This window comes from Marmota marmota, unplaced genomic scaffold (assembly GCF_001458135.2).
Source record: "Marmota marmota marmota unplaced genomic scaffold, marMar, whole genome shotgun sequence".
Taxonomy (NCBI): Eukaryota; Metazoa; Chordata; class Mammalia; order Rodentia; family Sciuridae; genus Marmota; species Marmota marmota.
In genome coordinates, this window is record NW_025999977.1 from 21,804,969 (window position 1) to 21,832,120 (window position 27,152).

The window sequence follows — 27,152 nt, forward strand, 5'->3', positions numbered from 1 at the left end:
GGACACTGGCCCCAGGCTCGGGAGCCGGCACTCAGGCCTCGCTGGCCATGGGGCAGCGGTCCCCAGCGCAGCGGCTGCTGCTGGCGCTGCTGCTGCTGCTGGTGTTACCGCCACTGTCCCGAGCGCTGCGCGGGGCGCGCTGCCCGGAGCCCTGCAACTGCGCGCCCGACAGCGCCCTGCGCTGCCCCGGCCCACGGGCCGGCCTCACCAGACTGTGAGTACACCGCGCTGCCCTCCCACGCGGGACCCTCGCTCACTCCAGGCCACCTGCCCTGCCTACTTCTTTAGCCCTCTTTGCTGAAAGCTGGGAGAAGGATGCTTCACCCTATCAAACTTCCCCTTTAGGATGATGATACTCCTAAGGTTGTCTGTCACCCAGTTCCCCTGGTAGCCCAGACCCGCACTTTCTTCATGTTTGAAACCCAGGCAGGGGGCATGGAACTGCCCAGAAGCCCCAAGAGACGTCCTGCTTTCTGCCTCTGTGAAAGCGAACATGGGTGCAAGGCTCTTTAATCAGCAGTGGTCGCCGCCAGAGAAGTCTTTGTGTGGTGTTTGAGCCTGGGCCAGCCAGGTCAGTGGGCTCTGCCACCCTATGGTGCCAGAATGGAGTGCTCAGCCCCTAGGGCCAGGGTGACCTGATTTACCAACAGGGATGCTGGCGGGCCTACTCCTCTACCTGCATCCTGGTGAGCATACAAGTCCCTGCCTTGGCCCTGCCCCCAGATATTCTTGCACTTCAGTCTAGTAAGCTAAGCAATGAAAGGCCTTGTGTCTAGTTCCTAGTATGCCCCCACCTTCACACCCACAGACATGATTAAGGGAATGTGTGTATCAGCAAGCAGGTGCAGGAGGCTGTTTGTTGAAGTCATACAGTAAATAGGAGGAGGGGACCATCAGGTCTCCTTTCTTCCATTTAGAAAAAGGTTCCACATATTACATGATTCTATTTAATATGAATAACTGGATAGACTGAAAGTAGATCACAAGTTCCTAGGGGTTGAGCAAGTTGGGAGGCAAGCGTTACTGCTAACAGGTGTGGGGTTTGGGATGAGGGAAAATATCTAAAATTAGATGGTGGCAATGGTTGTACATGAACATACTAAAAATCTTGATATTGTACACTTTAAATGGGTGAATTTTATCTTACATGACTTACATCCCAATAAAACTGTTAGGAAAGAAATGTTGGGGGTTGTATCCAAAACACACCTGGCCAGGAGGTCTTCAATATGTTTTAATTACTTGAAACAATTGGATTCTATGTTGGGGATGGAAAGAGACCACCCCCATCTTCTTTGGACCCCAGCTGCCTGTCAGGGGTCTGTTCATGGAGGAATTCACTCTTTCCTCAGGGCTGGACTTTTCCCTGTGGAAGAATTAATGGCCTTCTGGGAATAGTTGTGGTTGAGAGAAACAGTTTAAGGGTTGAGGGGTTTATATTAATTAGTTTCCATTAATTATCTTGTCAGCTCCATTCCCTGAAGGTGATGACCATGCTGATAGAATTTGTTTCAATCAATCAACAAATCCATGGAACCTGCCTTCCAAGTTCCAGCCCTTGCCCTTCCGTGATAATCCTCCTGTGTTTCTCTTATGAATGATTGTGCCACTAATAGCAGTTTTCACTTGCTCAGTGCTTACACAGATTAGAAGAAACCATGATCCAGAGAAATAGAATAACTTGCTCAAGGTCCCATAACTATTGAATAGCAAAGATAGCACTTTATCTATTAAATATATTTTTATATCTATCTTTGTAAGAAAATTACCTCTTCCTTAATTAAAAAATACTCCCAATTTCTCCAAGTTTGGTACTGGGTGGAGAAACCCCTGTAGCAGGGGAGAGGTAAGGAATGGGTGAGACAAATCCTAGCTCACCTGGGATTCAACTTTTCACTGAGATCTCACAAAGCTCCCCCACAGTGCTGCCATAATTATGCTGGCCTCAGGAGGGGACCTTTTCCCTGAAAAAAAGCTGAAGAAAAAACAAAAAACCAAAATACTCTATCTCATTGTCCCACAGCATGGTTGGAAAAAGCCTAGAACTAGAAGCCATTAAAAGATTTTGTGAGTGTGTGTGTGTGTGTGTGTGTGTTTGTGTGTGTGCGCGCGCACATATTAAAGCCAGGGTCTCAAACATATTAGGCAAGCACTCTACCACTGACCTACATCCCCAACTCAACTTTTATTTCTGAACCATATTTTTTTGCGGTTATGGAGATTGAACTCAGGGACTGGCATATGCTAGACAAATGCTGTACCTCTGAGTTACATCCTCAGTCCATCCTCAAGATTTAACAGTGCTGACTAGAGTGAGGGGTAGAAGTGGGAGACCCACACAATAAAAGGATAGCTGGCAAGTCTGGTTCTCAAACAGGAGACTGTTCTCCAGGCTCTGAAACTCTTTACCATCCACAAGGTATTCTGGAGAAAACTTCTACTTCTTCCCTCTGCGGGCCCCATCTTAGCATCCACCCCTGCCTCCCAACATCCTCTCCAAGATATTGAGAGCCTTGAACCAAACATGATAACTTTCACAAGGTCATGTTTCCTGTGGGCCAGATGACTGAGCAGTAACCTTGTCTTTCAGGTGAGAATCCAATAGAGGCAGAGCCTATGTATGATAACTTTTGGCACAACACAGTGACTCCAACATCCATATGACAAGAATAATGTGTATGAAGCAACAGGAAGGTTGTTATTCAATGTTTCTCAAAGTGTGATCTGGACCAGCAGCATGAGCACCCAGGAAATGTTAGACCTGTGTTCTCAAGACCCACTCCAATGAACTGAATCTGAAACAGTGGAGGTGGCACCTAGTAGTTTGCACTTTGGCAACTCCCCTGGGTGATTCTGATGTGTGCTCAAGTCTGAAAAACAGGGCATTGTTTTTTTGTTTGGTTGTTTTTTTTTTTTGTTGTTGTTCTTTTTGTTCTTTTTTTTTTTTTTTAACCCAGGGGCACTTAATCACTGAGCCACATCCCCAGCCCTCTGTATTTTTTTTATTTTGAGACAGGGTGTTGCTAAGTTGCTAGACTGGCCTTGAACTGTGATCCTCCTGCCTCAGCCTCCCAAATTGCTGGGATTACAGGCATGTGCTACCATGCCCAGGCATTGTTCTTCATAGATATAATCCTCCTGGAGAGCAAGAAGTATATTTTAAACTCCTAAAGCCATACACTTTCCTTCCCCATCTTCCCCCTACCCATCATATACACAACACCCACTTATTGCAAAAAGGCAATAAAATTAAAATCTTAAAATCAGAGAGAGATAAAAAATAAGCAAAATGAAGGAAAGTTTGTTTTATTAAAAGAGGAATAGAGGAAGGAATCCATGGAAAAGGATAGACTGAAGGTATAAGGGATGAGGAAAGAGTCATATTTATTGGAGGAAGATCTCAACAAGGAAAGAGGGAAGCAGCAGTTTAATAAGATAAGGGAGGAGTTGATTTTGAGAGAGCAGGGATAGCTCTATGTCCTGAGGAATGGAGATAGATGTCCAAGGATAACTCAGTGTTACTGCTGAGGACAGGAAAAGTGGGCAGGCTCATGCTGACATCCCTTGTTCTTGATGATGACTGAATGAAACAGTAAGTAATCATTATAAGATTAAAAAATGTTGTGAATAACAAGTTTTCAGGAGTTCATAAAAAGAAGAGAGCTGAAGTTATGAGAAGACTGCAGTCTTGCACTAACTTATCCATAGGGCTTGGCTCTGCAGAAAGAAGGGGAGCACCCCAGACTCTGGGGGTTGGGGGAAGCAAGTACCTCAGAGCACACTGAAATTCATCAGCATCCATCAGTAGATGATCGTTTATGCATCAGTCATTTCAGGTCTTGATAACTCTACTTTCTAAGACCTTCATCTAGAGTTCACTATTTGTTTTAAAAAGTAGAAGAAACAAGTGCAGGAATTATAATTGCTTGTCACTGATGAGCCCACTGCTTGAAAATTTTGAAAATGGCACTACTCAAATTGTTCATCTCTTTCCTCACCTTCCTTATTTTATTAACAACATAGGTATTTAAAATCTAAAATATGATACAAGAAATAGCCCATATTTTCACTTGTTCTAATTGATTTTAAATTTTTTCCTTTCCTTTCTCTTTCTTATTAGTTCCAGGCAAATGGAAAGAAGGGGGTGAAAAATCTCACCTTGCACATGGTTATATAAAGATCTTTGTCTCTATGACAACAGAAAGGTTGATCTGCTTGATATGGAAACAGCTTCTGAAAAATCTGTTAGTAAGAAAATGCTAATAATAATTGTGGCAATTTATTTTTGAATGTTGTGCCTGCTAAACAGAGACGAAACTTTTAAACTATATTGTAAGATACAATCCAAAGACTCTGGAAGGATAAAAAGTATGTATCCACCAGTCCAGTGTCCCTCTTCTTTCCTGAGTGTCTTCCTCTTCCTTGGAAGTCAGGGTCCCAAACAGCACTTCAGGCTGTAGAGGTAGGCACATATGGAGGTGGTGGCTTCTGTCCTTGAAGTGGCAACACACCCCAAGAAACTAGTCTAGGTGGGAAAAGAGAAGACAAGGCTGTAAGGTTTTAGAGAATAGGTTAGTCACTATAGCATGAAGTCCCCAAGGGATGACTTCTTGGGCCAAGTGTGAAGAAGATAAACCTTGAAAGAAAGAAGGGAAGAAGAGTCACACAGAAGAGTCCTTGCTGGGGGCTGGGGTTGTGGCTCAGTGGTAGAGTGCTTGCCTAGCATGTGTGAGGCACTGGGTTAGATCCTCAGCACCACATAAAAATAAATAAATAAAATAAAACTATTGTGTCCATCTACAACTAAAAAAAAAAATTTTTAAGAAGTCCTTGCTGAAAACCAAAGGAAAAGGCTGAGTGGACTCTTCCCTCTTCATGCTTCCCCCAGGTTCTCTGGGGGGAACTTTTTTTTTTAAGGGAAGATAAAAAGCCATCAGAAATCTTTGAATAGTTTCTCAGAGGGCTGTACAAAAAGAAAATGAATTCTATTATGTAATTCTTGACTAATAATAAACTTACAATAAAAGTCCTTCTTGGGTGGCTGGTTACAAAGACATTAAAACCATGATTAGGAGTCACTTCCCCATGAAGCCTTCCTGGATGTCCACCACCAGAAAGTCCATGCACCGCTCCTAGCCTCCAGCTTCTCCCCCAATAGGTTTGCTTTCATAACCTGCACTTGCATGCATTTTTGCACATATCCTACCAGAATATAACCATTTGGTCAATGTGTACCTGTTTTTCTGGAGCAGGATTTTTGACCTTCAGTACTTTAACAGTTGGGGCCAGATAACTGTTTATTGCAGGGGACTGTTTTGCACATCCTAGGATGTTCAGCAGCATTCCTGGCCTCAAATCACTAGCTGCCAGTAGCACTGCCCTCCCAAATTGTGAGAACCAAAAATGTCTCTAGATAAATACTCCTTCAGTCCTTAGTTTTAAATCAATGGGCTAGAGCCCTCTGAAAAACTATTCAAAGATTTCTGATGGCTTTTTATCTTCCCTTTATCTGAAGAGTCCACTCAGCCTTTTCCTTTGCTTTTCAGCAAGGTCTTAATAATGTAAGATTCCCAGAATTTTGCATTTATTATTATTAAAGGGTTTACTGAGCTACATGATGACTAAAATTAGCAGACAACTACAAAGGAACAAGGAATTAATGCAAAAAGGAAGCGTGTTTGTTAACTAGCGTGGTACCATATCTAAGTGTCATTTCTTAAATCTCCATCCTAAGAATGGGAAGATTAAAGGGTGCTATGAGAAGTGGAGGACGTTCCTTGTGTCGCAGTTTATGTCAACATCCAGGTCCTAGAATCTGCAGGCTCTCAGTCTGTCCTGTAAATGGGAAATAGCAGATATACCAGCTGCAGAGAAGCAGACCTTAAGCTTACCCTTATTAGTAGATCCCATCTAGATGTTTTAATTTTGGTTGTTTGTTTTTAACTCTCTCAAGAGGGAAGGCTTAATCCCCAGCCCATGATTCATTAAAAACAAAGAAATCAAAAACAACCAAAAATATCAAGGGAGGCTGAATCAAGATAGATGGGTTTCCAGTGCAGGATACCAGGTTAACAGACCCCAGGAAAGCAGCCACAGTACAGAGAGGAGCCTAGCAAGCTCTTGCAAGAAGAATATTTTGACCTATACTCAGCTTCCCTGCAGCTGAGCCAGAAGAAAAATCTCAGATTTCAGAAAGTTAATGTCCCACTTTCCTACCTCACCCCCTTCTTTAGAAAGAAAGGAAGGAAGAAAGGAAGAGGGAGAGAAGGAGAGAGGGAGGGGAGGGGAGAAAGGTACAAGGTAGGAGTTGATCTTGAACCTCAGTTCTAATTCAGCCCTCCCAGCCATGCTTTTGAGACAATTCTTAAACCTGGTTGTGCTAATAAACTCCTTATAGGAAGCTTTGGGAGAGCCAAATTTTATTAGTTTAAAAATCATCTTTGGGGCTGTGGTTGTGGTTCAGTGTTAGAACGCTTGCCTGGCACGTGTGAGGTTCTAGGTTCGATCGTTAAAATCACATAAAGAATAAATAAATAAATAAAAGTATTGTATCCATCTACAACTAATTTTTTTAAAAAATCATCCTCTTGGGAAAAGTGAATGATGTTCACTAGCAGGATACTAAAAAATAAGCAAGAGTTCCCAAAATCTCAGTGAATTATAGAGCCAAAAAAGTTCACATCCAGATCCCTTTGGCATTGGATCCAGCTCTCCCTTAGAAAGCAGTGATTGCTTGGGATTCTTCTTCATTGTTGTTTTTATTACAAAAGCTGTAAATCAGATCAACTCAGAGATCAGCTCTGCTCCTTTACATACTTCTATCTTCTTCCCAAGACTTTGATTTGGCTTTCTTTCTCCTCCTTCCCTCCCTCCCTTCCTTTCTTTCTTTTCCAGGGATTCAACCAAGGGATGATTTGCTACTGAGCCACATCCCCAGCCCTTTTTATTTTTTGAGACAGGCTTCACTAAGTTTCTTAGGGCCTCCCTACGTTGCTGAGACTGGCTTTGAACTTGCAATCTTCGTGCCTCAGCCTTCTGAGTTGCTGGGATTACAGGTATGCTCCACCATTGACTTCTTTTCTTGAAATGAGGTGACAGAGGTCTCTTTCAAAACTATTTTCTCCCAGAGTGGCTGCACCACACAGTGCATGTATAACTCTGAGCTTACTCATGGGACTTTGTGGTGGTGGTGGTGGTCCTAGGAATTGAACCTGAGCTATATCTCCATCCCTTTTCCCTTTTAATTTTGAGTCAGGGTCTCATTAAGATGCCCAGGCTGGCCTCAAATTTGCAATCCTCCTGCCTCAACCTCCCAAATAGCTGAGATTACAGGTGTGCACAACTGTGCCTGGAACATGTGAGGTTTTAAAGCCAGTTCAGTCACAGTGATAGAGAAAGGCCCTGTTGCTCAATTGCAGATCTGAGAAGGTAGGCTCCATGGAACCGTATATGCTGTGTTCCTGCAGTTCCCTTGGTTCAAGAAAAAAACAAACACTTAAAGCCAATTTTATCAAATTTCCCACCAGCTTTATATATATACAGAAAAAAATTAAAATAATCCTACCTACCAGGCAGGTGGGCTCTCTGATTTGGTGGGCAGCTTCTAACAACTGCTATACTGGATCTTCATTACTCCTAGCTTCCATCTCACTGGGAGATAACACCCCCTCCCTGGCAGCAAACCACTCAGAGCTCTTCTCTGTGTGGCCCTGAACCATAGTTCTTGTAATGCCACCTGAGCTAAGCTCAGAAAAGTCCAATTTATAAATAAAACGCAACTTTCAGAATGAAGATTTTATCCCTTGCTGCTGTTACATCTGTCCTTGGCTCTGATGCAATGAGATTATGCCTGGGTTCCTACTCCTCCTCATGACCAGCAGCACACAACTTTCCTGAGTCCACAGGGGTAGGAACTCAGGTGCGGGTTTAACACAGGCCTCAAAGTATCTGATCAGTAAGACAAACACAAGGCACACCTGACTTCTAGCACCATTAGCATTCCCTAATTTGCACTGTAGGTTTTTACTAGTGACAAAACCTCTATGCTCTGTTTAAAAGGGGTGTGATGATTGCTGCCTCTGAGTGGGGCCTGCTATGATAAGAATAAATAAGACTATAGTGCCCAAATTAGTAGGAAATAAAGGTTTCACATAACCATAAAGTGGTATTGTTACAGTCTCATGAGGCAAAGAAAACTGAAACCCACTGCCCATACATGAGGTTGAGCAGTAAATACCTATTCTCTATCCGGGACAAGCCTGTAAAAAAGAGTTTTGTTGCTAGAAGGTATTAATTAGAGAAAATTACCCACTAGGTCTTCTCAACCTGTGGGTGAATAAGTTAGAATGTCAAAATAGCAGAGGTCATTATTGCCTGGAGTCTAATATTCTGGCCTTTTCAGCTCAAACTGCATTGCCTCTGAAACATCCCTTCTAATACCTACTATAGGTTGTTTTAGTCCAATCTGCACTGTAGGGGATCTAAGGCCATTCTGTATCTTTTCCTTTCCCCATTCCCCATCACTAAAGCTCAGGCTGGACACAGAAAAATCTTCAGATCAAACTTGCTCACCACTCAGGAACTATGCTCTGAAATGTACAGGATCCAGACATTATCCCTGCCCTCCAAGAGCTTACAGTCTTCCAACCATAGGAGATGAAGGCCCAGTTCTCAAATCACTGCAGGAAATGCAGGTGATAAAAACTAGCAAAGGTCAAAAATCAGGTAGGAGTTCAGAGCAGGACGCCATCCTTTGTAGCCACAGTAACAAAGGAAACTTGGTGGAGGGTTAGTTCTTCAAGGCTCACTTTTTATCACAGCAGGTGGCCAAGCAAACAAGCAAATGTGGTGACCCCATAAACTCATGACTGGCCTTTGACACCAGCTTAGAAAGGCGCTAGGAAATCACAATGCAAAGCCTTCTATTCTCTCTCTGACCATCAGCACGTGCTCTGTCTGTGTTGTGAACGTATGATCAATGGAACAGAGGAATACTTCACCATGGAAATTTGGGGTGGGGCTCTAGTTAAGGCTTTTCCCATGTGCAAGCATTAGAAATCAACTCTGACAAATTTAATCATAAGAGAAAACTCAGTGGAAGGATAAGGAGGTAGAAGGATGCCAGCAATAACTGAAGAGGATCTGGCATCTTAGCAACAGGAGGTCAAGGAACTTTTCTCTAGATTCCACCTTTTAAATAAATCGGTTCCAAAGACTTCTCCTTTCTGTCTCTGTATTGTAAGTTTTCAATTCCCAAGAAACACAAATACACACACACACACACACACACACACACACACACAGCATAGAATCAACCTGCTCTATCAGTGAGATTTTTCCACCATGATGCTACTAGTAGTGGCATACTTCCAGAAGAAAGGGGTATTTTTGAGCCAAGCAACCACAAAAATTGGTGTCTATCAGAACAGATAAATTAGTGAAAAGTGAAGGCACATATGCCAGTAATTTCAGGTACTTCAAACCCATCCTCAGATTAATTAAAAGTATATGGTATGTCAATAGCAACCAGCATTTACACGCTCACTCAAAAGAGGAAAACAAATATTTTTAAGTGTCGAGCAAGAAAAGCTTGTAATGAAAGGGCTTCCTGAAGCATATCTGCAATGTCACTGCCCTGACAACATAATATTCTTTGCTTCTGAAAAATATTTTTGAGAAATCATTAGAAATGACACAGACATTCCCCAGGGAGAATTCAACATATAGTTTTATTTACCAGAGTTATTCTTTTCATGTTACATTATTGCTGGAAGAATTAAGGGCTAGATTGGGTTATTTTGTTTTGTGTCTTTAGAATACTTTAAATGGTTTTGTGTAAGGGCTTAGGTATGTTTACCATTTTCCTCTGAGGCTTTATACTTTTAAATTAGTTGCTGCACAAGTAACTTGGAAAATCCATTATCCAGGGAATCTTCTTAACATTTTGGTTAACATGACAATTCACAAACTCCACCACAGCAGCTTCTTTGGTGCTCTGGAATGGCTGTCTTGGAGAAGAGTCACTCAAATTGCGCTTTTCAGTAGGAGGGTTCCAACTGATTGAACTTCTTAAAATCAATGAGCAAATGGAAACTCTGCAGAATGGTTTGCTAGAGCTAAAATATTTAATGGAAGATTGTTCTTTATCATTTCTCTAAAAGGCTATCAGGGGCTTATCTTAGTCCAAAAGAAAGATACCAAATGGGAATGTCTAACCTTCTTCACAGTTGTCCTATATGTAATCAGTGGAGAGTCAAGACACAGAGACGAGTCATAGGAACTTCATAGGCTGAAGAGTGACTCATGACAAAGTCAGTTCCAAGGTACAGGATCCACCTACCTACTTGCCAAGGAAGTAGAGTTGTCATGAGGTGTAGCAGAGGTAGCTTAAACTTTTTACAATAAGTTGTTGTAAATTAAACCGCTTACTGAATTACTATCTTGTGCTAGATGTTGTACCAGTATTATATAAACATTTAAGCTAAAAAAAAATGTATATATTTAACACATTCTATAGATTTGGAATGAAGCCATGATTTGAATCCAGGCATTCTGGTTCTAAAGTCTGTGCTCTGTGCACTCTGTATTGCTCAAGAGAAAAAGCAAGTGCAGTTATATATGGAAGATACATTACCCAAAGTATATGACTTGAGATGGACCTTTACCTAAGAGTAGAATTTGACCAGCAGAGAAGACTTGAGATGTGCATCATGGTGGTAGAAACAGTACTAATGAAGGCAGGAAAATGTGAGATGAGCTCAAGAAGCAGAAATGGTCTGATTGTCTAGGGAAACTGTCTGGTAGAAATAAGATGTGAGGCTGAGGTTGTAGCTCAGTGGTAGATCACTTGCCTAGATGTTTAAGGCACTGGATTCGATTTTTAGCACCACATAAAAATAAAATAAAATAAGTATTGTGTCCATCTACAGCTAAAAAAGAAAGAAAGAAAGAAGATGTGAATCCCTTTTAAATTTCTGGTACCTACGTTGTAAAAGTTTTTGAAAGGTGAAATTAATTGTAATGCAATATTTTATTTAATCCAGTATGGGCAAAATATTATCATGTCAATATGTAATCAATACAAAAATTATTAATAAGGTATTTTACATTATTTTTTCTCACCAAGTCTTCAGAGCCTAGTATTATTTCATACTTATAGCTCATCTCCATTCAGACTGGACATATTGAACATTACAAGTCTAGTATAATAGTTACATGAACAGAGAGTATGTGATATAACTGACAAATGAAGAATGAAAATTGAATGAAAGACTGAGACATTTGTAGGAGCCAAGGGGAAGCACAAAAGAGACTTGAGCACTAGAATGACATAGAAGGAGCTATCAGAAAGAATGATCTATGGTGGAGGATGGGAAAGGCAGCGGAGCACAACAGACACTAGTATGGCAATATGTAAATCAATGGATGTGTAACTGATGTGATTCTGCAATCTGTGTATGGGGTGAAGGTGGGAGTTCATAACCCACTTGAATCAAAGTGTGGAATATGATATGTCAAGAAATTTGTAATGTTTTGAACAACCAACAATAAAAAATTAAAAAAAAAAAAAGAAAGAATGATCTAGACCAGGCAGGGGAGAGCCAGAATAGAGAAATAGAATAGGAAACCAATTAGGGGCCCTAGAATAGTCAAGGTTGAGAAAAGAACGGCCAAAAGTGGCAGTGGGTAAGGAATAAAGCAGCCAGAACCAAGAGACAAGACAAGAAAGCAAAATCCACCAGAGACAAGGTCAATGGTAGAACGGAGGACATGGTAGTAAGCACCTGGTAAATTCTCAAATAAGTTCCAGCAGTGGGGAGGTGGGGAGGTGGGGTGGGGTAAATGCAACAGTAGACATTAAGCACAGAGGAGGACAGAAAAATGAGAGAAAAAAATATTCTGGCAGTCTCCAAAGATTCAAGAATAGAAATTTGAACTGCATCCTCAAGTTGAAGACTGGGCACAAACCCTCAATAATCCAAGGTTAGGTTTTCACAGGAAGAAGAAAACACTGTGTAATAGAGTGTATCGACAAACACCAAGTGAACAGTGCAGATGTGATTTAGTTGGCGGAGGACACCACACTGGACCAGGAAGAAATGACCTAGATCTAGTCCAGCTCTGCCCTTAAAATTACCATGTGCTTTCAGGGAAGTCATTTCACTTTTCCTCACTTAAAATTCTTCCTCTGTAAAGTAGGGGCTTGGACCAAAAGGACTTGTAAGCAGCCCCTTTACTCTGACTCCATGAGCCTAATACAATCAGTGCTTCAGGCTGTAGTCAACTGATAATCAAAACCTCTGGGCTATATTTTTAAGGAACATTCCAAAATTTTCTGATGTAAAGTTTATCACATTGGATGTCCACCTATACTGACTTCATATTTCAGTTAACACTGAAGCCTTAGCTTCCTCTAGGTAAATACTGAAGAGGCTAATAAATGAAGACATTGCCCATAATGAAGTTACTAAACAGACGAGCTCAAAGTCTAAAATCATTTGAAAAAGGAGAAAGTCATTTTTATTTCATTCTAAGATGAAAGCAAGTTTATTATTGAGCAGGTTTGAAAAGAACACAGTAATTGTGGCTGGGGATATAGCTCAGTGGGTAGAGTGCTTGCCTCACATGCACAAAGCCCTGGGTTCAATCCCCAGCACTACCAAAACAAACAAACAACAACAACAAAAAAAAAAACAGTAATTTTAGTAAGTCTCTGTTAAAAGTAGAATAATATCTTATGTAATAAATACACAGGAATTAACATTTCTTCAAATTTAAATAAATAAAACCCCTTCCATTTCAATAAGTTCATGGGGCTGAGGGCTTTGGCCTTCTCTGATTTTTCTTTTTCCCTCCCTTGATTTTATATTGTTTTAAAATTCAGGTGTAGCCCTAGCAATAAACTAATTGTCTGTGGAAAATGGATGGATGTTTGTGCTGCCTTAAATCGATAATATAGATGGTTTTCTTAAATAATTAGAAGGTAGTGAATAAAAATATTTCATTTCTGCCATGTGTTGGACAGAGGAAAAGCAAGGTACCAAAGATGCACACACTCCCAGGCTTTGAGGATTCCCGATTAATACTGGATGTCTTCCCTGGCTCTCTTCTTTCTCTGGAGCTGCTCAGCCTGTGGGCTTCAGAGGGTGGTCCTGCCCTGAGAACTAGCTTGCACTCTGAGAAACCAAGGATCCTACAGTTATAATTTACTTTCTGCAATACCTGTCTTTAAAGAGAGGGGGGAGGGAAGAGGAAAGATCTGTGTGTCTACTGAACCCTACTTTTCATTCATCTAGGGAGTTTGCTATTTAAAGGAATCCCGCAGTGAATCCTTCTGTAGAACAAAGAACCCTTTGATAATGCAAATGTCTCTCAATTGATAGGTTTTTATAAGCAAAGATTTCCAAACCACAGATTCCTTGAAGAGGAGACACAAGAGCCCTCCTGAAGAGTAATGAAGCTCTCCAGCTTTGAGGGTTAGTTAACAACTTAGTGAACTGGACAAATTGACTCCTTCCAAGGTCTACTATGCCATTAAATCCAAAAAACAAAAAGAAGAAGGATCTAAGCCCCATCTCTGAGGACCTAAGAGACATTAGAAATGACAAAAGAGGATATAAACTGACATTATCAAGATTTTCAAGATAATTAGACTTATCTGAATACTGTAAATTTCGCCATTGCTGGACTCTGGCACAGGTAGGAGCTTGGCAATTTGGGTTGGCTAGGATGGAGATGACGTCAGTTGCCCAAGTGAAAGAGTTATTAGAAAGAGCTCAAAGATAGAACTTTCCTGAGTAAGCCCACCTTGAGATAAGAGGGCCACACCTCTATTCTGCACACCGATCACTCATTAGATGAGGGCTGCTCAGGAGAGAAGATATAATCCTTGGTGAGATAGCAATCTTAGAATGAAAGTATTATTTCAGGAGAGCAATTTAGTTGAGGGTTTCTGCCACCCTCTCTCTGAGCAGCTGGGAGAATGAGCCTCTGTCCTAAAGGATGATTCTGACAGCCCACCAGAGCATCCACTAGAGGAGCTAACTCAACTATACTAGGTAGCCCCATCAGAGTCCCTAACTGTGCCAGGGGGCCCAGTCTGAAAGTCTGAATCCATCAGTGAGAGATACTAGGTTGATTCTAACAAGATAGCAATTACGAACTGGTCTGGAGCAGCAGTGTTCCTTTAAGAACAGAGATGCAGGGATTGGGAATCTGGTGATTGGGAAGAAGAGAAGGCAGGAACTAGTTGGAGCCCCACTCCTAGATGGACTTGAGGGATAGCAAGCAGTCTTCAGGATAAGGAGTCAAGGCAAATGCAAGCACCAACATGGCATGGGCCATGCCCAGGGCTTCGTCAGAGTCATAATCAAATACAAGACTCCCCAGATGAGAGGGTGAGGTGACTTCATTTCAGTCCTAAGGAGTAGAGACTGCTTCTACTTTAACTCTAATCCACAAATGGAAGGGTTGAGGACCTGCAGATGGGATTAATGAGTAGCCGGATATTTCAGAGGTTATGACACTAAGGCAGCCTTAATCATCCCATCTAAGTATTTGTTTTTTTGTTTTGGGGGATTGGTACCAGAGAGTAAATTTAGGGGGCACTCGACCACTGAGCCACATCCCCAGCCCTATTTTATATTTTATTTAGAGACAGGGTCTCACTGAGTTGCTTAGCACCTCACTATTGCTAAGGCTGGCTTTGAACTCATGATCCTCCTGTCTCAGGCCCTAGAGCCACTGGGATTACAGGTGTGCACCACCATGCCTGGCTCACAGTAACTCTAAATAGTGTTGATTATTACTAACATAATCCACTAGTGAGGTTAGAACCCTCATGACCAATCAACATCCACCTTTGAACACTGCTGTAATTGGGGATCAAGCCTTCAAAACGTGAGCTTTTTTTTTTTTTTTTTTTTTTTTGGGTGGTGGGGAGGGTCATTCCAGATCCAAATTATAATAGTCTTCCTCTGTTTTAATTATTTATTTTATCCCCTTCTCCCACTTCTGTTCCTCAACTCACCGTAGACAACCAATCCTAACATATGTTCATGTGTTTTATTTTAAAATTTCTAAGGTTTTGTGTGTAGGTAGTTTAATTCTGCAAATAGTGTTATGTATATTAAATTAGTTGTTTCTCTCACTCCCATGATTCTAAGATTCACCCAAGCTGTTCTGTGTGCCTTCAGCTTCCGAGTGTTCATCTACTTGGTTAGGTATGTACTGTGTACATTGTACCTGCACCCTTACCCAGGAATGGACACCTAACTCCCAATGCCACAATGTGGTCAAGAAAATTCTTGTATAGGTCTCCTTAGGTATCAGTTTAAAAATTTCTCTGGGATGTAAACAGGAATGGAATTGTGGGGTTATTTAGATAATTGTTCACATTGCTAAAAGTTTCTGGCATCTTAGGAAGAATAATAGAGGCATCCATCAGAGAAGGAAGCACCTACACAGGGTGTAAATTGCAATGGCCCTTAACAAATCACATCTGGACTAGAGGAATCACTTTTCATGTTCAATAGCACAGTGGGTTAACTATGGTTGACAATAATTCATTTAATATTTCAAAACAGTTAATAGAGAGGATTTCAAACATACCTGTCTGAGGTGATAGATATGCCAATTACTCTGATCTGGTCATTACACATTGTACAGGTGTGTTGAAATGTCACCCTCTACTCCATAAATATTGAAATTGCTACATGTTAATTTAAAATAAAATATATTTTTAAAAACACAAGGCAATTCAGGTTACACCATGAACAAATTTAAATATAGGAAACAATACTTAATGCTGAGGTATTGCTCCAACTGAAGACAAATCAAAAATGGAAACAAGACTTCTTGAAATAAAAGTATTAAGCAATGGGAAAAATGTTTTGAATTCACAGAATCACATTCTCCATGGTGCCTCATGGTTACACATCTGCTGTGAAAAGCACATGTACCTGCCTCACCCCACTTCTCTCCCCACTCTCTGGCCCCAGGCCTCTTTCTGCACCCAGCCACATCCTCAGAGATGTCTGTTGTTTTATCAGTGTCCCTTTTTAGGTGGGGACTCTTATTTTCACTCTCATTATAGCTGCCTTTCCCACTCTGCAGCGTGGACATCAACTCTACAAAATTTCATCTTGCACCAGGGCTGTTCAATAGTCACTGGGGACAGCCAGTGCATGATCTATAGCTTCTCTCACTTCTGTCCGACCTTTGCTCCTCTTCCTTCATCCATACATCAATCAAGAGCTCAGGCAACCCCCTGGCGAATCTAAACCAAACTGTTCTTCTGGGAGCAGCAAGCTCCTATTTAGGGAAACAGGCCGCCTGTTGAGAGGTGCAGGCTTCTGGGCTCCATTTACATGAATAAACACCTCTGAAGGGTTTGGTTGAAGCTTTTATGTAAACACTCTCCAAAATATGTTCTGCACTGCATTATCCCCAGCAATAAAGATTCTGGAATCAGAATTTGGCTGTCAGTTTTATTGATGTTGCATGGGGTACAGTAGAATACAGCTTTCTCTTCTGGAAATTTATTGGCTTGGCAGTGCAGAAAGCAATAAAACTGTGTTTTTAATCAGTAAGCCAAGCAGACATGATTCCAGAAGAAATATAGGAAGCAAACATGCCATGGCAAGAAGATTTCTCCCTCCACTATCCCTGTTCTTCTCAGATCCCCTGTTAAATAATTTGGGGGTTTAAATAATGTGCTTGGTGGGACAGTCTCAGGAACAGAATCAGAGGACCAGTTTGGATTATTTCCTCTAGGCTGTATCATCTCTAAGAAACTGTTGAATGAAAGCACTCTTCTGAAATCTGTAAAACTCCTCTGTATTAGCTCCAAGAGAGGAACTGCTGGTAAGCTGCTTTGAGAGAGAAACAGAGTGTGACATGCTTCCTTTCAAGAGAAGCAAGGATGGAGTGCTTGTCCTTCCACCTTACTCACCAAGAGACAATGGGTTAGGAATCACTTGCTTCATTTAGCCCAGTACTGCACATTGGAAAAGGCATTCAGAGTCAGTCTGCTTGGTTGTTACCTTGTCCACAGTTCCTAATTTCTTTCTGACCCAATTTTTTCTGCTATCAAAATGGAAATACCCCTTCACGCCATTGTTGCATGAATAAAATAAAGTTATAAGTGGGTGTGTGTAACAGAATTACAATGTAGCAAGTTCCTTCTAATGCCTCACTGATTGATATTTGCTCATCATAGAGGACTTGTTTCTTCTTGAAAGCTAAGACAGTCCCTGCTGTGTAGACATCTAGAAAAAATGAGGCAGCATCTCCCCACTCTGTTCTCATATACCTATTAGTCACTGGATTTCCATTTGAAATGACCTGATCCATTCCCTTCCTCTTTGCCATTCCTGAGGCTAAAATCTTGAACCACTGGAGATGCTCAATAAATGGTTGAATGTTCATCTCTAACTTTCGGAAGCTTTCTTATACACCGTCTTAACCTCAAGATCCTTTAACCTTTCCATATCATCCTGAACTGGTTTTCCTGTTGCCAACTGTAGCTCTTTTCTCAACTCCTATATCTTGTACAGCTTTCACCTCAATTTTATGAATACTCAAGTTGTTCCTGTAGATGTTAGTGCCTGAAGGAAATACTCTCATAGACATTCTCCCAAATGATGTGAAATGCCCATGTGAATAAAACCATAGGAGCAGAGTGGTCTGGTTGGGACTATATTGAAATGGCTGCCTGAGGAAGATAGGATAGGTGGAAAGAGGCCATTACTTAGGGAATTTTCCCTTCTCCTACTTGCATGGTTCCCAATTGTATTTTCATCATTCATTTCTCCACTGTATCCAAAAAAAAAAAAAAGCTTCTTATTTCATCCTCCCAATCAGGCCTACAGGACCACTCTAAAGCCATTTATTAACTATTTACTTGGTGCGAGCCTTGACTTTACAGAGGTAATCTTGATTAATTACTACAACAATCCTGTGTGATAGGAATTACTATTCCAATTTTGTTGATGACAAAAGAAACAGAGGGCTTAAAGAACATGCTCAGGGTCACATAATCAGGAGGTGAGACAATGGAGATTTGATCCCAGATGCATCTAATCCCAATGTTCATGACCGTAACCACCCAATTACATATGTTTTGATAAAGACCAAGAATAAGTCATGCATTAAAGATGAAAAAAAAATAAGTCATGGTATATCTCCTTATTGATATGTTAGAATACTCAACCTGCATCCAGTTGTTGTTACCTCTGTAGTCTCTCTCTCTCTCTCATTCTCTCTCTCTCTCTCTCTCTCTCTCTCTCTCTCTCTCTCACACACACACACACACACACACACACACATACACTTTATTTATAAACTTAAAAGGAACCCAGTCTGAAAACTTAAACTCTTGGCTTTTCGTTTTTCTTTTCTAGATCACTCACTTATCTCCCTGTCAAAGTCATTCCATCTCAAGCTTTCAGAGGACTTAATGAGGTCGTAAAAATGTAAGTAAGATATTGCATATTAAAAGACATTCATAATCAAAGTAATGAATTTTCTTCTAAAAAACACAACTGAAAAAGAATAATTTTTCTAGGAGAGAAACAGTGTTTAGGACACACAAGTATTTTTATCTTCAGAATACAAATAATACCTAGGGGCCTTTGAAGAAAAGGTATGATTTTCAAGAGTCATTAAAATCCAGATAATTAACCTTGGTTCAAAGAATTGAATGCATTTTGATAAGTGATGATACACTTTTTAAGTAAAAAACAAGATATATTTCAATCATAAAAATTCTTCTACTAGAACAGCTATTCCCTTGTGTCACATTTTTAGATAACTCCCACACAGAAGAAAATGTGTTGGAAGTTTATTGTGCATCAGAAGATAATCTTTGTATCTAAAATATAATAAGTGTATGACAAAAACACAGTATTTATAGATTTATTGATGAAAGGCATTTATCAGAAGTGTAAAGCAGCCTGATAATGCAGTATGATCTCATGTCTGTCAGATGTAAGTTCAATCATTTGTCCCTGGGTTTTTTCAGCTTCCAGAGTCAAAGACTCCATACATAAAGAGAAAATTTTCTCAGGAGAAAGAACTTTCCAGCATCCTCCTTAATGCTAACCTGAATCAAAGGATGGTTATTTTTTTCCTATAGGGCATCTCTAATATTAACAATCCATTGGACTTTCAGGCAGATTTATATCTCGAAAGAAGACGCTATACTGTTAAGCCTAGCTCCTTGGAGAAACTCTGCTGCTCTTTAGGGTGTTTAATATTATCATTATTAAGTTATTAAAATTCTATACTGAAAAGAAGCAATAAAAATATTAAACTAAGAATATTAAAATATGCTCAAGAATTGTGCATCTTATAGTGTATTTGCTGCTGGTTACAGACATGTCAGTTGACTAGAGCCTAACCCATGTTCTTCTGACTGCTCTCAAGTTTAAATGTTGAGTTTTGATAACTTTCAATGCATTAGGACCTCCTACTAAGAAAAGCAGCCACACAGTTAAATAAGCAAACATTAGGTAGGAATAAGATGAATCAGCCCAGGCAATCCATTACTGTGTTGTTCAGAAAAGACATTAACAGCCTTAGGCTCTGCCTTTCTATGGGCTAAAGCTCTCATCAAGTCTGAAGCGTTCGGTAAGCATTAACCTTAGAAATACACAAATGTACCATTTGTGAATTTGAGACTTTTATCTCAGCTGGCAGCAAATAGTGGCTCATGTTGGGATTTTGGATAACACTGACATTACTGACATACTTAGGGATAGCAAAGATGGTTGCTTTATGTTTGTGTGTTTTTAAAAAGTCAGTTTATTCACTAGTCCATTCATTTATTCATTCATTCTCTAACTATGCACCAGGCAATATAAAGCCAACAGGGATTCAGAAGGAAATAAAAATTTTTATGTTCTTGATTGGCTCAAGAATAAGAAAAACAGTCAAGGAAAAGGATAATTACAATCTATGATGGATGCCACGTGCAGAGGTTAACCATTACAATAGCCTCAGGAGAGTGTTTTGGGAAATCAAGGGTTAAGAGTTATTAAACAACAGGTTGTGGTGATGCATGCCTGTCATCCCAGTGGCCCAGGAGGCTGAGGCAGGAGGATTATGAGTTTAATACCAGCCTCAGAAACTTTGTGAGGCCCCATGCAACTCAGTGAGACCCTGTCTCTAAATAAAATATAAAAAAGGGCTGGGGATATGGCTTAGTGGTTAAGCACTCCTGGGTTCAATCCCCAGAACCAAAAAAAAGTTAGGAAGCAACTAATTTAGACCAAATTAAAGCTTCAATACAGTGATGGAATCGGGACCCAAGTGTTCCTAATCTTAATCTTGAGACTTCACAAAAATATGATTTGCCTCTCCTCTCAGGGACTCAATTTCCAAAACAAGAGAGTCTGGTTAGATTTTCTCAAGAATTGTGCATCTTTCTCAAAGGACTTATCTACTTCTAACAAATCTGTGATTCCAAGTCACAGATAAACAAGAGAAAAGCCTGTCATATAAATGGGAGTTACTGAAACTTACATTTCAACTGCACCTGGGTTGTAGACACCCATGGGTGCTCCTAAAGGGAGATGTTAGTATTTCGTGATGTAAGCAGAACTCGCACATTCTGTTCTTTTCCAGAGGGACACAATGCAGCACCTAGTTGTTGGGTCACACACACACCCCTCTTTATTATGTAGACACAGTCATTTCTTTCATGCTTCTTTTTTTATTTTATTTTTTCTCCCCTAGAGAAATCTCTCAGAGTGATTCCCTGGAAAGGATAGAAGCTAATGCCTTTGACAACCTCCTCAATTTGTCTGAAATGTAAGCATCAGCTAACAGATAGTTTATTGCTGTACACTATTACCCTTGCTGGCTGGAGCCCACTTGGTATTTGTATTCAAGCATCTACTGCTAGGAATCCAAGAGGAAAAGACTCAGCAATTACTAGGTCTGGGCAGGCACTAATTTCTCTCACTGCAGTGGCCTGAAGGTTGCCATAGTGACAACTGCTTCTCCCTGGGAGCTGTATAAACCCTGAAACATCACAACACACTGTTAGAAATTAAAATTGACATTGTGAAGTTCTGCCAAGTAGCTCTTGCCTTAGGGAAGGGAGGGTATGGAGTACTTGGGGTAGTTGAAAATTTTGGAAAGGAGCTTAGAGATCATGAAGTGGTTCATTGGGGGCTGTTCTGGCATATTCTTTGTGTCAGTAAAATGCTTCTTGAATACCTACCATGAAAAGCCCCATATTGAGCCCCTGTGTGTTGGACATGCTGTATTTTGTTGGTGTTTTGGAATTCACTTTTTAAAGTAACCCCTTCCAATTCATCATTTTCTCTTAATTCCAAAAAGAGGATGGGAAAAGTCCAACTCAATTGAGTTTTCACATGATGCATCTGTGACCCAAAGAGGTCAACTAACTCACCTGATGTCACACAGCAAGTTGTACCAGAGCTGGACTAGAAACCAGGTCAGATGACTTTGAAACCAGACCTCTTACCACTGCCATATGTGGTTCCGACCCAAGCAAAGATCCCTCAGTCTCCCCTGCTTAGGAGTATCAAAAGTACAAGAAAGGGAAGTGTGGCAGCATGGGATATTTTTTGAACTCTACTGTTTGGCATTTCCTCTAGGTTGTGTCACTAATCCTCACAGCCACCTTGCAGAGTGGGATAATTATCCCTTTTGCCCAAAGAAAGGAATGGAAGCTGGGAAAAGTGCCACAACTTGACCAGTGTGAAACTTTAGACAATGGCAGGACTGGGATTCAATTCTGAGCCTATCTTTTTCAAAGCTCATGTATTTTCCACTATACCACAAGGTCTCCCTGTAAATGCTCCAGTGAATAACTATCTAAAAAGAATAATTAACCAATAAGTATGTGAGTACCCACCATGTGTCCAGTTCTGAGCCAAGCACCACTGGAATGCAAAGGAGATAAAATACAAATATCCACTAGGAGATGATAGTGTAGCCAGAGTGGTGAGACTAACTCACCAAATGATTACAGAAAAATCCAAAATAATGAGTATTTTAGTGCAAACAAAAATGTCTAGACTTGGCTTTGAAGCCGAATTGTGCACAGAGCCCATTATAGTTGTGCTCTCCCAGACCTAGAGATCTGCAGTTTTAACAAACTTCCCAGGTAATGCTGAAGCACATACTATATTGAGAACTACCAGGGAAGCTAATGATAATGAAGCCTCCAGTGATGTAAAGCAACATTTATCAACACAAAGAAAAATAAAGAACACTAAAGGGAATATTTATCGATTCCCAATGAAGTCCCTGACACTAGAATGCCAGCTCAATGCAGACTCTTTTTGCATTTTCACAATTGTATCCCCAGTCTCTAGGACAGTTCTTGGAACATGTAGTCATTCAGTAAATGTACATTGAGTGAATTAATATATGAACAAATGGTCTAAGGTAAGACCCCCAGAGATCTTTAAGAGGTAAAAAGCCTCTTCCATCTCACCCATATAATGCCCTGTGGCCCATGATTACTTGAGTTGCTTGTTGAAAAAATAATTACCACAAAATATCACTCACACTGAAGAATCAGATGCCTATTTCCAACTTTTATTTGCAAATATATGCCAGTTATAGGAAACCATAGCACTAGACTTGGAGTCAGAAAAATGGGGTCACACTCAAGTTCTGCTACTTTTCAGCTGTGTGACTGGAAAGAAATCATTCAACTTCCTAATTTCAATTCTAACAATCATTATTAACACCTGATAAGGCCTTGCTGTGAACTAGACACCCACATTTAGTCTTCCTCAAAAACTATCCTATGAGAAAACATCCAAGTTCATATGATTGGTAAAATCAGGATTAAAAAAAAAACCAACTGGTAGCCGGGTGCGGTGGAGCACACCTATAATCCCAGCAGCTCCAGAGGCTGAGGCAGGAGGATTGCAAGTTAAAAGCCAGCCTCAGCAAAAGCAAGGTATTAAGCAATTCAGTGAGACCCTGTCTCTAAATAAGTTTTTTAAAAAAATGGCTAGGGATGTGGCTCAGTGGTCAAGTGCCCCCGAGTTCAATCCCCAGTACCCTCCATCCCCCCGCAAATAAAACCAACTGATCTCACAGTGCATATTCCTAAACTATATACTATATTTCTCTGTATAACAAAGGTGATTACCATGTCCTTAGGTTGTTATTACCTGGGACAAGAAAGCAGTACATATTTACAAGCTTTTTATTGAATCCAAAGTAGGCAGTACTCAACAATTGTGGCTACTTCTTACAGGGTCACAGTAATTGATGGAATGGGGGGGGAGGGAATAACACCATTGTAGTATCATAGCTCAAATTATCTGTCTCAAATTATCTCGACCTATTCTATTACTCAAAACCCACCAACCTATGAGACGGGAAGAAGACATAATGTTATTATTCCAATTTTGCAGAAGCAAACACTAGCTAAGGGAAGTTAAGATGGGCATCATCACACAGCAAATTGTCTATACACTATGCCTAAGTTTCCAAAAATCCAAACCCCTAGCCTCTACTCTGTGCTGTTGCATAGACTGGGTGCCCATCTGGATAATTGCTCAGTGTGGTTGCCAGTTCAATATGAAGAGGACTAATTTGCCTGCAGAGGAGAGTAACTAATTTGTTCTCTCCTGAGTGCAGAATCTCTCACCAACCAGGCTCCACAATGGGACAGGATCTCCTTGGCCAGGAGCTCTGGATGTCAGAGCTATTTGATGGGGAGCAAGAGGGGCGGGTAGAGATGTACAGCTATGATACCTACACCTGCCTCTTCAAAAGGTTTGAGCCAAGCTCCCTCAAAATAACCAATAGGTCCTCAGCAAACCATTTCCATCTCCAAAGTCTCGGGAGCTCCTCTCAAGCACATGAATTTGCTTGATTTTGTTGATTCCATTTTCAGGCAGCAACCTCTGGTGACCACAGCCTCATGCATTCCAAACAATACCCATCAATTAAACTGCTTCCTATTTCCCCCTCTCTTTACAGATTGATCCAGAACACCAAAAACCTGGTACACATTGAGCCTGGTGCATTTACAAATCTTCCCCGGTTAAAATACCTGTGAGAAATTTTCCTTTTTAACCATTTGGGAAGGGGAAGATTGGCATCTGATGAAAACCAAAATAATTAAAAGGCTGAGAAATATTTTTTAAAACCATCTACTTGGCATTGTTTGCATGTTCCTCCTCTTTAGCTCTCTGATTTAAACTTAATCGACATTTCTTATTGGCTGCCATGCTGGGTTCTTCTGCATACATGGAAGTGGTTCCCAGCATTTTTTGTGTCCCAAACACCTGAGAAGAACATCACTCTTTGCTGTGACTTTCAGAGCTGACCCTGGGAGGGGAGCGGGGTCACAATATTCCAAAAAGGGTACATCAGAATCTCTAAGGTGAGCAGATAGTAGATGAAAGTGGGAGAGGCAATTCTGATTTGGCCATAGTTGCTGGTTGAGAATTGTGTATCTCCTTTATCTCATTTGTTCATTCATTTGTCAAGTGAAAACTTCTTAAGTACTGCCTTCATGTACTGAGAGAAATAAACTAAATAATCTTTTTTTTTCCCATTAAATCATACCAACACTACTGGTTAGCATGACAAATTGAGTACAACTGTAGCCCAACAGCAATTGTCCTTGCCAAAATTCCTGAAAATTGATACAATCTATAAATTGATCAATAGCAGAGCTTCTCACCTATCAAGTCCTCCCTACTCACGCAGAAAAATTTAAGTCCTCCTAGTTTAGATAATTCTCTCTTCTTTTTTAAAAAATTAAATTTCATAAACACCCCAATCCACTTCCCATCACTACCTTAAAAAAGAAAAACAAAGGGGCAGGGAAGGAACATCACTCTGGTGATCCACATCATCATCTTGCTCCCAGGCCTCCTGCAGGAGGTGCTGATAGAACTGGCACAGCTCTTCGGCAACTCTAACATTGGACAATTCCAAACCCTGGTGTTCTGCTTTTCCCAATCTTCAGGAGACCTAGAGGCATGTGAGCATCCTGCAGTATCAATCACTTTGAAAAAACATAAGAATAACAAAGAACCAAATTTGACCACTACTGCCCCTTATTATCCAAGAGTCATTATCTATTAAATAGTATTTTCACCCAAAAATATGATGTTCCCCCAACCCAAACCCTCTTGCCCAAACTAAGCCCAAGCTGCTGTCTCCAGCCACAGACAGGGCATGGATTCTCATTCATCCATTCAAGAGAGTTATGAGTAAAGAAGAGACCCACAGCCAGAAGGGAAACCTGGCTTTGTTCCATTGTCACCAGGGTACCAGAAAGTTCCTATCAGTTGTCCAGGTCTGGTGAATTTAAAACTTAGTTGGGGGAAATCCAACTGTCTGGATGCCTCTGAAGGAGTCCATTCTTATAATAAAAAGTTCAATTTTACCTGTCACTTAAGCCTCTCTCTTCTTTGGAGGTTAAATAAAAGACTGGAGGAAAAGAAGAGGATCCTTGAGTAGCTCCAGACACCACAAGAATGTACAATGGTTTCAATGAGGTACAAGAAAGAACTTCCTGAACTGTGAGGTAGATAAATAAAGGAAGGTTTTTAATAATGAGGAAGATGAATTTCTCACATGAGATGAATCTTCCTGAAGTGTTTGAGTTAAAACCTGCTCCAAAAGAGAGGGATGCTTTCTATAACTATCAAGAGCACAGAATAAGCTAATTACCAGAAGGAAACAGAATGTAATACAATAGGAAAATACAATTGATCTAATGTGAAAAGACAGGTTGAAAATACAAATGGAAAAGACCTGAAAGCTTAGTTCCAACTCCTAGATCTCTAAATAGGAGTGATTAGAACAACTTCTCCAGAGCAGTAGGGGCCTTTGAATTTTTACGGTCTTCATCAGCTAGAAATGATACTGATAAAGCCAAATTCAATGTTTTTATTTAAAGTGAAAATAGCATTTGCAAAGTGCCTTTCTACACCTTTTGTCTTTATGCCTTAATGACAATCACTTTTACCCACTCTCTGCCCACATCACCATCCTGCCCTGAATCATAGGAGCATCTGTAACACAGGCATTCGAATGCTTCCAGATGTTACGAAGATCTTCTCCTCCGAATTTAATTTCATTCTGTAAGTACCCGGCTGATTGCTATGCATAACAGTTTCCTATTTGCAGCTAAAATTTGGAAAGTAAATATTTCTCATTTATTTCCTCAAGAGAAATTTGTGATAACTTGTACATAACCACCATACCAGGAAATGCTTTTCAAGGGATGAATAACGAATCCATAACACTGTGAGTAAACTCCCAGAAACTCATTCTGCCACACAGCCTCCTGCTATTCTTACTTCTGGCTTGAGGTGAGCTCTTTCTCATGTTTTAACACCTTCTTCACCAACTGTTGACATCCTTCTCAACCTAAAATGCCAAGGGTTGGGGGAGTGATATGGGATCACTGTTGGGTTATATATTCACAGGACAACTAATCACTCAATTCAGTTTAAAATCAATCAAATAGGTCCTAAAGATTTTCAGTACTAAATTTCCAGGTGACAAAATTGTTCAGTGAATCAGTGGAATGCTTTGAGGCTTGGAAAACACAGCCTAGAGGGTTATGGCTAAAGAAAACACATGGTTAAAGAAACACAGGAATTTCAAGGTTTCAACTGAGCAAAGTTTGGAAGGACACTCTCCAAGTAGGTAGAGTAGTTCATCAATGGACTTTGTTCTCTCCCTCTGATTTTTCACTTACCCCTTGGATCTCTCTCACTTTATGTTTGAAGTAACACCATCAATGCCCATTTCCTCCATTCCATGATACTTAAAAATTATGACATTTCATTTGACAGTCACTCTTAGGTTACTAAGCTCACAAGCCCTGTCCTTTTCATTATGTTTCCTAAGGACCTGCCATTTAAAGTATCATCCATGAACTGGCATCTTCAGCATCATCTGAGAGCTGGTTAGAAATTCAGACTCTAAGATCCGTGCAGACCCACTGATTTAAAATTTGCATTTTCACAGGATCCCAAGAAATTTACATGTAATCATAATTTGAAGGGCACTGTACTCAGTGCCCATACCCTTTACAATGCACCAGAGTGACTTCCTTCACTCTAGAACACTGCCATCCCTCTTCACATGGATACTCTCCCTTGCCCACCACTCAGAAGCAGCGTCCT

General features: G+C 40.5%; 1 protein-coding gene across 2 annotated transcripts in view; it reads left to right on the forward strand.

Moving 5' to 3' along the window:
- Positions 1-8: 8 nt before the first annotated feature.
- The window catches only part of Lhcgr (luteinizing hormone/choriogonadotropin receptor), a 56,703-nt gene continuing 29,559 nt past the window's right edge, over positions 9-27,152 (forward strand). For both annotated transcript variants that reach the window (XM_015479473.2, XM_048804971.1), the window contains exons 1-6: positions 9-214; positions 18,402-18,473; positions 20,737-20,811; positions 23,980-24,054; positions 26,025-26,099; positions 26,188-26,265. In XM_015479473.2, the coding sequence (XP_015334959.1) occupies positions 48-214; positions 18,402-18,473; positions 20,737-20,811; positions 23,980-24,054; positions 26,025-26,099; positions 26,188-26,265 (542 nt within the window). In that variant the 5' untranslated portion in view covers positions 9-47. The remainder of the gene's footprint in view (positions 215-18,401; positions 18,474-20,736; positions 20,812-23,979; positions 24,055-26,024; positions 26,100-26,187; positions 26,266-27,152) is intronic.